The 12,807-nt window shown below is 43.5% G+C and overlaps 2 protein-coding genes across 3 annotated transcripts in view; both read right to left on the reverse strand.

The window, feature by feature from the left end:
• The window catches only part of CASC3 (CASC3 exon junction complex subunit), a 20,639-nt gene extending 19,068 nt beyond the window's left edge, over nucleotides 1–1,571 (reverse strand). Inside the window, exon 1 of the mRNA XM_024744275.1 lies at nucleotides 8–1,571. Coding sequence (XP_024600043.1) covers nucleotides 8–220 — 213 coding nt within the window. The 5' untranslated portion in view covers nucleotides 221–1,571. The remainder of the gene's footprint in view (nucleotides 1–7) is intronic.
• Nucleotides 1,572–2,540: 969 nt separating this feature from the next.
• The window catches only part of MSL1 (MSL complex subunit 1), a 12,189-nt gene continuing 1,922 nt past the window's right edge, over nucleotides 2,541–12,807 (reverse strand). The window contains exons 2-9 of one of the 2 annotated variants that reach the window (XM_024743321.1): nucleotides 11,090–11,313; nucleotides 9,416–9,798; nucleotides 7,466–7,513; nucleotides 6,949–7,013; nucleotides 6,239–6,306; nucleotides 5,720–5,844; nucleotides 5,506–5,578; nucleotides 2,541–5,105 (exon numbers count right to left, since the gene is read on the reverse strand). In XM_024743321.1, the coding sequence (XP_024599089.1) occupies nucleotides 5,015–5,105; nucleotides 5,506–5,578; nucleotides 5,720–5,844; nucleotides 6,239–6,306; nucleotides 6,949–7,013; nucleotides 7,466–7,513; nucleotides 9,416–9,798; nucleotides 11,090–11,313 (1,077 nt within the window). In that variant the 3' untranslated portion in view covers nucleotides 2,541–5,014. The remainder of the gene's footprint in view (nucleotides 5,106–5,505; nucleotides 5,579–5,719; nucleotides 5,845–6,238; nucleotides 6,307–6,948; nucleotides 7,014–7,465; nucleotides 7,514–9,415; nucleotides 9,799–11,089; nucleotides 11,314–12,807) is intronic. The other variant, XM_024743322.1, reaches the window with a different exon arrangement.

Consider the following 12,807-nt stretch of genomic DNA (forward strand, 5'->3'; position numbering starts at 1 on the left):
CCTCAGCGCTCTTGGCGCCCCCGCTCTCCAACCGCCGCAGATGAAGGGCCCCGGCTCGGCCTCCGCGCTGGGAAAGGAGAGAGCCACTGCCGCCGCCTCCAGCGCTACCACTACAGCTCCCGCCGCCCCGCGCCGGGGAACCGCCGCTGTCTGAGCCGGAAGCACCAGATTCTTCGTCCTCGGTGTCCTGCGAAGCGCGCTGCCGCCGCCGGTCCGCCATCTTACGGAGAACAGCCGCCGCCGGCCAGCTCCTGACGTACCCCGCCCGTCGCAGGGGCTGCCGGGAAGCTCGAGACCTGGTCCCAGCATGCTTCACTTGCGGCGAGGCTCGCCCGGCTCTTCAGAGGGAGGGGCTGGGGGCGGAGCTGGCGCGCTGCGACAAGTTTGCCGGCGAGCGGGATTGCGTAAGTCGGTGACGTGAGGGGGCGTGACGCGGCCCCTGACTTCCCCCGGTAGGGCACCGGGCAAGGGGGGAGTTGCACTAGGGCAGCCTCCTTCGGCTCCACGCCCGGCCATCTTGGGCTTTCCGAGTGGATATCGTTGACCTGTCACAGCTTCACTGCGGCATTGGAGTTGTTTCATGATTTTCTTTTTCGTTTCTGCCTACGTTTGAAGCAGATCGTTTGACTGAATTCGTTTGCTTGGTAAAATCACAAATCAAGGGAAACCCCTGAAGCCGTTGTGCTGCATCAGATTTGTTACACCAGCCCATTTTAAGCTAAAGGGCGGAGGAGAAACCAGTTGTCCGTAGTGAAGCCCGAGGATTTAGTGTTGCAGCACTACAGTGTTTTCCCTTGCATTCTCATTTACTCTTCCCTCTTCAAGTGTCTTCCCACCCCAGCCATCACCTCTCCCAAAGCGCAGGCTGGTATGATGGTAATCTTACCAAGATTTTAGAACCGATTTTTAAAAAGATAATCATAGGAATGGGCATTTGGTTCAATATCCTGACATGATTTCCTTCTCGTTAAGGGCACGCCAGACGGGTAGATGAGGGAATGCTGAGATTTTGGCAACACATTTTTCAGCAATGAAAAATATCGGTATATTTGTTTTGTGCCATAATAAAAACATATAAGAAGCGTAAGCTATCAGTGCACCTACGGGAGTACACATTTTAATAATACACACCAGAGAAAGGTCACTATCATAGCACAGGATTCTGTCCGGTGTAATGCTTTTACAAATGCTATGGTTAAGGATACTGATGTTTATCAAATTTATAGACAATATGAAACCAGAAGGTATTCTGAATGCCTTCAGAGATATAATCAGGATCCAAACAGATCTCAGCTGGTTAAACAAGTGGTCAAATGTGTCAACTTGTAAATACAGCTCCAGAAACCAACTGCCTGAGTTCAAAATGGAGGATGTGTGATCTAATAAGTGTTAACAGAAAGAAAAAAAAAAAAAAGACCCAGAGGATCCTATCTATCTCAAAGTAAATTGATACAGTAAAGCTGCCAAGCTTAGTGTCTAAATAAGGAAAGTGATAGTCTGCCACTTTGCCTTTCAGTTGTTTGGTCTGGATTCAATTTTTTTTTTTTTTATAAATTTATTTATTTATTTTTGGCTGCGTTGGGTCTTTGTTGCTGCGCGTGGGCTTTCTCTAGTTGCGGCGAGCGGGGGCTACTCTTCATTGCGGTTTGCGGGCCTCTCATTGCGGTGGTTTCTCTTGTTTGTGGAGCACGGGCTCTAGGTGCGCGGGCTCAGTAGTTGTGGCTCGCCAGCTCTAGGGCGCAGGCTCAGTAGTTGTGGCGCACGGGGCTTAGTTGCTCCGCAGCATGTGGGATCTTCCCGGACCAGGGCTCAAACCTGAGTCCCCTGCGTTGGCAGGTGGATTCTTAACCACTGCACCACCAGGGAAGCCCCTGGATTCAATTTTTAAATGGACACGAGCAAATCGTTCACTCATCCAGAGAACTGAAACATTCAAGATCCTTTCTTTTGAGGAACAATTGTAAAATCTCTGAATGTTAACCATGAAGATTGGGATTGCCACAGCAAACTTTAACTATTTGAGGGACTATGAGGAAAGGAGGAGTTGATATTTTTTCATCACCCTGGAAGGCAAAGCAAGAACCAGTGGGCTCGAGTTACAAGAAGTTAGATTTTGTCAACGAGGAAGAATTTTCTAACATTTAGAAAAAAATGTATAAGAGAAAACAAAGTGTTAAAGGAGAAGCTGGACTTCATTTGTCTGGAATGTTGTCAAAGGGAAATCATGTATTGGAGTCAGACTAGATAACCTCTAAGGTCTTTCCAACTGAGGTTTTACTAATTTAGACACCAGGCACCAAGTATCCTATCATCTCTTGTTTTTAAAGTTGCCAATTATGTGTAAGGAAGAACACAGGACAAAGAGGGATGAAACATACATTGTGTTCATCACAAATGGAAGTTAATATCTCATATAAAAGGGAAAATGGTGTTTTTCTATTTTGTGAAAATGAATTTCTTTTTCTAGTCTTTTAAAATATACAAGCAGAATTGTTTAATGCTTCCCAATAAATCTAATAAATTGAAGCAGAAGTTCAAAATTAACAGCCACAATAGTTTATTTACAATTGAACTCTTTATAAGATATTTACAAGACAACCAATTTTACACATCAGAAATGGTATCAAAAGTATGAATTACAACACAGACAACAATATGAAACGGGCATAAAACAAAGCTAAAGTGGACAGACAAGCAATTTCTCTTTTTAATTTATTAACACTAGCTTAAACTTTGTTAAGGAAAGAAACAAAGAACTGTGTTTTAGGAGAACTGCAGGTCCTTCAGTTGAAGATTGAATTTCAGTGTTGTATCCCATGTAGGGAAAAAATAAGGCTAATTTTCCCCCCACACTTCAACACACTGTAATTTTGCTCTTGGAACTTTGCTAATCTACTCTCTAACCTCCTTCTCAACAAAACTTCAACATATCCAAATCAAAGGAGAATTGATCTAGAAGAGGGGACAATAAAATAAGAGGTCCTAGGTAGAGGGAGAACCAAGGAAATAGAATCCACTTAAGACTGGCCAGATAGCACCCATGGATTCCTCTTAGTCTAACTCAAGTTCAAAATCTGGGGAGTCTGCTGGATAGGCACAAACATAAAGGCTAAGTTTGCTAATGCATACCCAAATTAGGAGTCTGACAAATGCTGAAAATCAAGAAGAAACTGAGAGGAATCAAGGAATAAAAGAGACACTGACTGGTCTTTTTCTTCTTGGGCACATTATAAAGGAACATAACATAGGTCAGAGTAGGAAAGCCAAACAGCTTGCCATATTAAAATGATGGAGAACAAAGAAAATCTGGCCCAGTTTTTCTAGAAATCTCCTTCCTCTCCTTAAGGTGTGAGATGAGAGCCCCTAGTGGAATAAGTCCTATTTCTCTCTACATTCTTGCTGCAGTGAAGTTCACAGCAGGTTCCCTTGTGGAGAGCCCACTCTCCTAAGCAGATCGAGTTACAAATGAAAACCCATAGCCACACACACACACACACACACACACACACAGGAGAAATAAGAGCAGCAAGGTCATCCAGGAATACTACATGTGCTGCCAGAGTAATTCCTTTAAGAGTCAAACTCAGGGAGCACAGATCAACATCTCACAAAAAGCTTTAGCAGTGGGAGGCCCCTGAGGAACTTTTTTCTTCCCTTCCCACAATGGTATCCCATTCTCTCATGCTCCACTGATGGGCCGGCCACACATCCTACATACCTTGGCTTCTCCTCTAAAAGTGCTAATAATCTGGGGACATATTCTCTTCAAGGATAAAAGCCCCTACCTTCTAGGAGATTAGACCCCTACTTGTTTTCATACAATAGTCCTGAAGACTAAAGAAAGGCAATTCCTATATATTTAAGACCAGAGGTCTTGGCTCTATTTTCCTTCCAGATAGTTACAGGGATCTTACACTGAGACCAAAGTGGCCTGGAGTGCTGTCCTGAAATTCTTTTAACAAAATGGGGGCGGGGTGGGAGGTGGGTGGGAGGGGGGAACTAAGATGGTACACATACAAATCTATTTTTACAAAATGAACGGAGAAGCTCATTAGGTACATCTGTTTGTTTCAAGATGTAGACATTTGCCAGCCAAAGGAAGCACATATTTCCACACACACCCCCACCCTCCCTAAATCTCTATCCCACCACCAAGAGCTCAGCTAAAAGGATAAAACCCAACTAAGGAATACTGGAGAAGTGATGTGACACAAAGACATCTATACAGGATCTGGCATGCCATCCCCAAACACCAACGGCTTTTGTTTAGAGCCATAACTGGTCCCAAACTTACCATCCTCATTCTCTTTTCAGAAGATTTTATTCTTTGAGGGGTGGGGGAAGAAATTCAGTTACCCATTAACTAAGAAAATAATCACAGCCAAACATCCCTTCCCACGTGGCTATATCACAGGATAGTTTTAAGAGAACTGTCTTTTCAGATATTTATCTACCAACTCCAACCTCTTTTCTACCCTGTGAAGATGACTTGCTTTATCACGTCACTTGTTATTCCTCATCTGGTCCTTAAGCTCATGGTGAGGTTTTTAGTTTTGTTTTGTTTTGGGGTAAAAACCACTATACTCACACTATAAGGAAGGGTATACCAGGGCAAGAAGAGTGCCATGCAGGCACAGCTCTAAAGGCAGGGGTTGCTTCATCTTCCAAAAGTCTAATGAAGAGAGCCCTTTCACCCTTTTAACATAGGCAAATGTAGAGAAGCAGACCCCTGAAGCTTCCAAATCTGCCATCCTACAGATTTAGCTTGAGAGTTCATTTCCCCAAAAAGGGAAAAGAAATCCCAATCACCCTCCATAATTCACAATTAGCCCAGTGAAAGAGTATTTGTGAAATCAGAGTGATGAAAACAAAACCAAGATCAGGGGAGTATGGAAGGGCATTACCAGCGAATGATAACATACATGAGGACATCGGTCACATATACAGGTCTCTGCCACTCTCTGGGAATGGCATGCTACAACTATCTGAAGACAGAAGGTTCTTGCCAGCACAGCTATTTCCTACATGTCCGATGAGGTGTTTGCTTCTTCTGGATCTCCAACCTGCATCGGCTACGCTCATCCAACCAGGGCAGCTCAAAATTCCTGGCAAAAAAGGATACGGAAATCAACCTGCAAGACTAGAAGAAACTCAGTATGGACATGAGACTAACTCAGAAAAAGACACTATGCCCTTTACCACTCCTAGCCCTGACTCCCAAGTCCCAGGTTTAGAGTGTCTTGCCTGCCTCAAAGCCAGAGCAATGGTGTGCTATTAAAGTGACTGAATAATCTATTCCTAATTCAAAAAGCAATCCTCCTAATTCCTGTCTTGGGAATCTTATCACTGCAAAAACTAGTGGCCCAGGCAGCCTCACTTCTGTCAAAGAGCCATGGCTATCCCTAAGCCAGCTATTCCACCTTATATCTAGGCTTTCATGAAGTCTGGAAGGGAGGTGAAGCACAGACTACCTGAGAGAGGAGGGGAAAAAAACTTTATACTTACTGTGGAGTTAGTTTTGGTAATGGTCGTCCAAATGCTACAACAGGCAAGAAGGGGGTAATCATCAAACTTTCAACTACGGAAGAAAGCCAAACGGGACCTTGTTAGTGACACAGATGGAAAATGTCTAGCAACTATACCTGTTCCAAAATACCGCATTCATTCAGAGCAAGTTGTATCCTGGAGCCCTGTACTCTTTTAGATAAACAAAACTTACCATCATCTGGCTCAGGGAAAAATGAGGTAACCTCGGGCTCAGATTCCTGAATTCCTTTCTTTTTATACATTCTGAGCTGCAGTCGCTGTAAAATTCTTTGTTCCCTGATCCTCTGAATATCCCATCTGGGAAAAACAAACCAGACAAACAAAACAAACAAACCCAACATTACTGAAAACCAGCTCTATAAAGGCAACTCACACAATCCAGATGCTAGGGAGATCTCTGCTGAGTCTTCTAGATGGGGGATGGGGGGTGGGGAGGGGGAGGGGGTTAAAGAGAACCGCCTGCTTGGTTAGGGAAGAGCTGTATAGGTCTGGCAGTCTAGATCATGTGTTGGTGTTCCCCAGAAGAAAAAGAGGCCAAACGTGTATAACAACAACCACTTCACACTCTGATACTCAACCAATTGAGTAATTGAAAAGTATTAAGAGCTCCAGGGCTCCCCTCAGCATAGATAAGAGAGGTTAGGGTCCTATAGGGCTCAGTTGTCTCCAGAATGGACATCTCCAGCCTCACCTTTTCCTTCTCTTCTCATCCAGCTCCAGTTTTGCATGCCGCTTCGAAAACACACTGTCATCCAGGTTCTGTGTAAAGAATAGCAGCTGATAAGCTACTTATCACCATGTGACACATGTATTCTCATTTCCAGCTTCCAGGAATGTAAAATCTTTCACCTTCAGGTCCCACCTGAGTCTGTGAGTTCTATGGATATCATAGGAACCTCCTGGTAACAAAATCAACAAAACACATACTCCTTTCCCCACCCCTACCCTGTAGAATCTCCATATTCCAAAATCATTTCTATAATTTTCCAAGATGAAAGTCACATCAAACTGAAACAACCCTCGAGACTGCCACAAACCCTCCCTACCTCTATACTTTATAAGAGTCTGAGTTTAAAGTTAGTATCAAACTTATAAGAGTCAAATGAGGTTGGAATATATAGTTCTGTTGCTGAGTGGTACACGCTAACTTTTCTACTTAGCATGACATCTAGCTTTGTTTTGAACATTCCCTAGTTATTTATTTTTTAATAAATCACTTAGCCACTCTGGACCTCAGTTTTCTCATCTATACAACAAAGGAGTTGGACTAGATAATCTCTCAAGTTACCTTCTTGCTTCAAAGTTCTATTTAACCCATCCATACAGTTACAATGACAGATTCAAGTAACAGCCCCATTTCTGTCTCTCACTCCCTTCTACTGACAGGTCTTAGGTACCTACCTCCAAAAGGTCTGAAGGATTTGGGTCCCTTAGAGGCTCTACTGAGTGGTCCCTCCAAGAAGGAACTGGAAAGAAAAAAGAAAGAGAGAAAGAAAGGGAGGAGGGGTGGAACCACCCTTAAATCCAAGGTCACACAACCTGCTATTCACTAGGACAAGAGATCTCTCCCAGATAAGACAAAGTTACCAAGTGATAGGAATCCATTCTATGGCCTCACCTGAAGCCATATTCAGTGTCCTTGCTACGGTATTAAAAGAACCTAAAATGCCATTGCAGTCTGCCAAACACAGGATCACAAAAAACCCTAAACCAATACCTGACAATTCACATAATGGATGCTATTGCAGTTCCTGAAAAACAACTGAAATTTGTAGTCATTTTGAAGTCTATAGTGTAATCATACACCAAGGAATCTCACTCTCCCCCATCCAACTGATGGGGAATGCAGCTCCCAACCATCCACCATCCCACCAACCCCCACCCCAGGCCCAGCCAGCACAATTCCTATTCTACTCACCAGCCAAGACTGAAGTTTCTCCTGCAACACTTGATGGCATCAGACACCCTAAATAATGCAGGAAAGAAGAATCACCTCAGTGTAAAAAGAAAAAAAGCCCATACCCAAAATGGAGGAAAGGATCATCACTGAAGTTCTCACTAGGAAGCCATTTTGGTTTTTTGAGTTGTTCTTTTGAGAATTTCTCTCTGGGGGAGGGGAAGAGGGAACAACAGACAAAAGAAAAGAAAATAAGCCCACCACTTTTTTTTTTACACTGAGACGACTTCTTTTCTTCATTATTTAGGGTGGTTTCCCTGCAACAGTTGATGGCCAAGGATATCAAACCTTAAACTCAGAACATGGCAGGTGAGTAAAAGTTGACCCTATTTTTCAAATAAAAGATCAGTGTTCTCAAAACTTACATATGTAGTCTTCTTAAACAGCTCCCTCCTCCCTCCAAACAAACTACCTTGCTGGTCCAGCCTGAACAACATGCACAAAGACTTTGGCTTCCTTAGAACAAGCCATTGAGACTTCCTCTTGAGATAGGGGCGTCAAGAATAAGGATTCACACGTTTATTCACAACTCAGGGTCCTCAAAGGACTGGGATTCCCCCCAATCAGACTCTTTCTGTACTGCTAGGCCCACAATATTAGAGGTGTTTGGAATTTTCTGTACTAGGGCAGAAAGGGTTTTCAAAAATAGCCAGTCACACAGAACAGCTCCGGACTAAGCCATTTCCCAATCCCGGATGGGAAATTGCTTCACGGTTTCTCTTGTTACACAGCATTGCCATGGCAGCAAGAAGGTTAACCATTAAGGATGAACCTGTTCAACTAACTGAACCAACAAAAAACCTGAGCCTAGATCAGGGTCCTGGTCTATCGCATGTACTCAAGTGTAAGGCCTAATGAATTTTAGATAATTAAGAAGAGTAATCTATCTTCCCCACTTAATTTTGTCACCAGAACAGCCAAACAAAGCCTGGAGAATGCTCTTGTCTTACTGGAATGGATTCCCATCCCCATCCCTACTAGGGCAAGACACAGCATCAGAAACTCAGGGCTGTGACTCTATCCAAGGCTTCCCCACCGTCACCCCGGAGCACCCGCTGTGACTGTCACAGACTAACATTACACGATTGAAGGCACATTCCAGTTACTGGTTGATGTAGGAGATAGGGGAGCATCTCTGTGTGGAAGCCATGAAGAAAAAAAAGGGAATGAAGACCAAGGTCCCATACCCCACACCCATCCCAAGCAGCTCAGATATCCCAAGATAGTCCTTATTGTTTGAAAAATAGTTTGTAGACCATTTTATTTAAATATATGAACAACCAATGGGCTACTGCAATCCAAGTAAACTCTTCACATTTAGAACCTTTGTGAAGTATCGTAAGATAAAGTAAGACTGTTGGTCTTTGGCAGATTCCTCCTGCCCCCCAGACCGGGACATAGAGATACAGATAAATGTTTATATAGTTAAAGAGCGGAGGCCCAGGTGAAATTCCCCACCCCAAACTGGCTCCCCAACCCAAAAATTACCATTGGCCCCTGAGAACACCCAAAGACCACCCTCCCAGGTTTCACACAATATCAATTGCAGGAACAGTCGTGCATGGCAAAGTGTAAGTTCTATGCATTTCACAGCACAGAAAACCCTTCTTTCAGAGGGCATGCAAGTTGCCGGAGATTACACCCCCAAGTCTGGTGCTCTTGTGATGAGCAACTTACTGGCAAACACATCTCCCAGTGTTGTAAGCAGGCAAATACATTGAGCACATTTTGCTGTAATTCCACCTATTTGCAATGCCTGCACAGTGTCTGTCTCTGGCTGTTAACTTACTCATTCTTGACAGAACTCTGCTTTATTGATTGCACTTTTTTAAAAATGCCAAAGGCATTTTCACACTTGTTAGCTTGACCGCCACCACTAGGGTATAAGAGCAAGTGTTCTCTATGCCTTACTTGCTACAGTCTCCTCCTTCTTTGGAGAGGATTCCCGTAATGGTAACGGTGATGGGGGAGGCTGGTGCCAACGACACAAATACATTTCTGTGGTGGAAAGGTACGGCAAATCTTCTATCTCACTTGAGAAGGCTTTCTCCTTGGGATGGGTGCTGGGTCCCTTCTGGGGAGTCGAGAGTCTTGGCGGGGTGTCCACTGAAGACCGGGGCTTTTCTGGAGTTTCCTGGCTCCTCAATTCACGTTTACAAACAGTTTCAGATAAGGAACCACAGGGTTCCTCTTTAACAGGAGAGTGCTTAGGAGTTTTTGTTTTGACTTTTGAAAATTCAGGAGCCAGCTTTTTAACAGGAATCTTTCTTTCTGTACTTCCAAATGGGGATTTCCTATTAGATAGGGAAGAAAACATTACAGAATTTACTGACTCTTGAATAAAATCTAATTTGATTACATTTTGGGGCAAGAGAACTAGCTTGCTTCAAAATAACCAGTATTCAAGTATCTAAATGTCTGTGTTCATTTGGCTGTCACGCGCAGGAACAGGCTCACGCTTAACAGTATATATAACAGGCCCTTAGTAAATGTTTGTTGAACAAGTGAGTTTCCATGCTTAAGAACCTCTACTAGTATCCTACTGCCTACTAAATCTAAAAAGGTCCCTATTCTATTCAAGATCCTTTAGCTGGGGCTTCCCTGGTGGCGCAGTGGTTGAGAGTCTGCCTGCCGATACAGGGGACACGGGTTCGTGCCCCGGTCCGGGAAGATCCCACATGCCGCGAAGCGGCTGGGCCCGTGAGCCATGGCCGCTGAGCCTGCGCGTCCGGAGCCTGTGCCCCGCAACGGGAGAGGCCACAACAGTGAGAGGCCCGCGTACCGCAAAAAAAAAAAAAAAAAAAAAAAAAGACCCTTTAGCTAACATTAGAGGCCTCTACTTTGTGGCCTGTTTCATTCCGTCAACCAGAGACCAGTCTCTTATTCTACCCCTCCAAACCTACACGTTAATTACAATCTCTGTTTCTTTTTTCTTGCTATCTTCTGGCTCTCTTTCTCCCACCAGTCTACACACACACACACACACACACACACACACACACACACTTCTAGAATGCCATCTCCTCTCCTTTTTACCAATCTAAATTCTATACTTCTTTTTCAAGATCCATCTCCTCCTTAAAGTTTCACTATTTTAACGCACAATAATCTTTAATCTCTGAATAGTTTGTATCGCTGTTGTCTATCTGCATATTTTATTGCAGTTGAATTCTGAGTTTTCAAAACTTATGCCATCCTTATAGCTAGACTAATCTCTTTGAGTCCAAGGACACTTAGAGCTTACATTTTAATGTCTACCAGTGCCTGATGCAATGAAGGAATTTAACACTTCCTAACTTGAAATGAAGGGCTATAGTTTTCTTTAAGAAACTCAGCTGTCACATTTGTTGCCCATTCTCTTTACGATGCACTCTGCATTCTGTAGTTACTACGGTGACCAAAATGTTCCTAACAGACGTACATAGTCTGTGCAAGAATGTTTCAAGACAGTTTCTCAGCACAGAAGACCTCATGATTCAAGATATAGTTCTATTAAAACAAATTCATAAGTCCTAATCCCTTACTCTCAGTCACTGAAAACAGGTGACCTCATGTCCAGACAGTGTAACAAAGTTATCAGCACACCTTTTGTGTCCCTTTCCACTCCGCCCACAGGAGAAAGGCTTGGGAGGCAGAGTCTGGGATGTCTCGGAAAGCTCCGGCTGGCACTCCAGTTTAATTTTCTCGGATATCTCCGTTTCCTCTCTCTCTTCAGTTTCATAGCCCTGAAACAGCTTGTGCCTTTCCTTCTCGTTATCCTTCTTTACCAGCTGCATCCGCCTTTCCATACGTTCAATCCGAGCAAGGAGCTAAAAGAGAGAATGGCAAAATGCAGACTTAAAAAACAAAAAAATTAAACACAGGTGCTTAGCCCTATTTGCGAATCAGTATGGTCTTCTGCCTCTTTCCATGAACCATAGCAATTCAACTTATTTTTAACAGGCAGACATTAATCTGAATAGATTTTCTTAAACACAATAGAGAAGACAAGGTACACTGCTTGATTTTAGGGGCTAAACTAGTTGGGGAGGGGCATGGGGGAATTTGTACTTCATTCTTCTGAAAGAAAATCCTCTTCACTGGGAGGGGCCACAACATGCCTTTTAAATGGCATGGTCTCTGCTACTGCTAACCATGTGGCTCCAAGTCAGTTTGGGAGTTTCCAGAATTAACCTTAATGTTCTTTTAGGAGGCCCTAAGGTTCTCCAAACACTATCCTCTCTACTTCCACTCTAAAACACTATACACAAGGACAAAGTCCAGACAGTACATTGAGAAGGAATTAAAAGCTCACACAATCACAGTGCCACTAGGGATTGCAGTGTTATTTGAAGGCGGGTGGGGTGGGGGTGGGGAGGTGCCACCTAAATAATGAACACTCAATTTGGAAGAATTATAAAAGAACCAGTACCCATAAATCCCATCAATCATCAAATATACATATTGCTTTGCATTTGAGATAACAAAAAAATTATACCTATTTGTCTGAATATTGAAAACAAAGTCTTTTAATTCTAGTTAAAGGGAGGACCACATAATCAAACAGAAAATGGAAGTCTATTATCATTGAAAAGTTCACATTAAAATGTTCTGAGAAAAGATGCCAAATGTGCTACTTACACCCTATAATAAGAATTTTATTTGGGTTAGACTGTGATATTAATGTTGACTTCATTACATCCACTTAGCTGCACAGATTTCATGAGAGGCCAAACAACAACTGGAATAAGAGAAACAAGCTTAAGCATCGCTAAGACTGCAATACACAACAGAGGCAATGAATGCCAAGTTCAGACTGACACTCTATCCTTAACTCACCCCGCTTTTCCTGCCTAGGAAAGTCTGCAAAGGGGCCATTACCTGAGGTACTGAACAGAAACCTCCACAATCAGCAGAGAGCCCCCCCTGTCAGCCACATTCTCATTTCATCTTCTGTTTTGATTCACAGCCTTAACATTACTTAAACACCGTTTATGGGTGACATTTCCTTGATTTCTTCTCCTTCACTGGTCGTTCTCTTCCCGCCTCCCCCCCCCCCAAATAAGGACACGATGTGTTGTAATTACAGTACCATCACACCCCTAGACTGCAGTACAGTAGCTGAGCAGTGCCACCTCCATGTTGAGTAACTTCCACAAATCAACACCATGAGATATTTTAATGAGACCGGCCCCAGCTCCCATTCCACCTTGCAGAATGCATTCTCCAATAAAACAGTCGCTGCCTGGAGAGATTCATTTGGAAAGCAAACAAAATGAACAGCCCTCTGCTCTCCTGCTCAGCCCTTGGCGCACACAACGCCA

This window comes from Neophocaena asiaeorientalis, unplaced genomic scaffold, assembly GCF_003031525.2.
Source record: "Neophocaena asiaeorientalis asiaeorientalis breed wild unplaced genomic scaffold, Neophocaena_asiaeorientalis_V1.1 scaffold1, whole genome shotgun sequence".
NCBI lineage: Eukaryota > Metazoa > Chordata > Mammalia > Artiodactyla > Phocoenidae > Neophocaena > Neophocaena asiaeorientalis.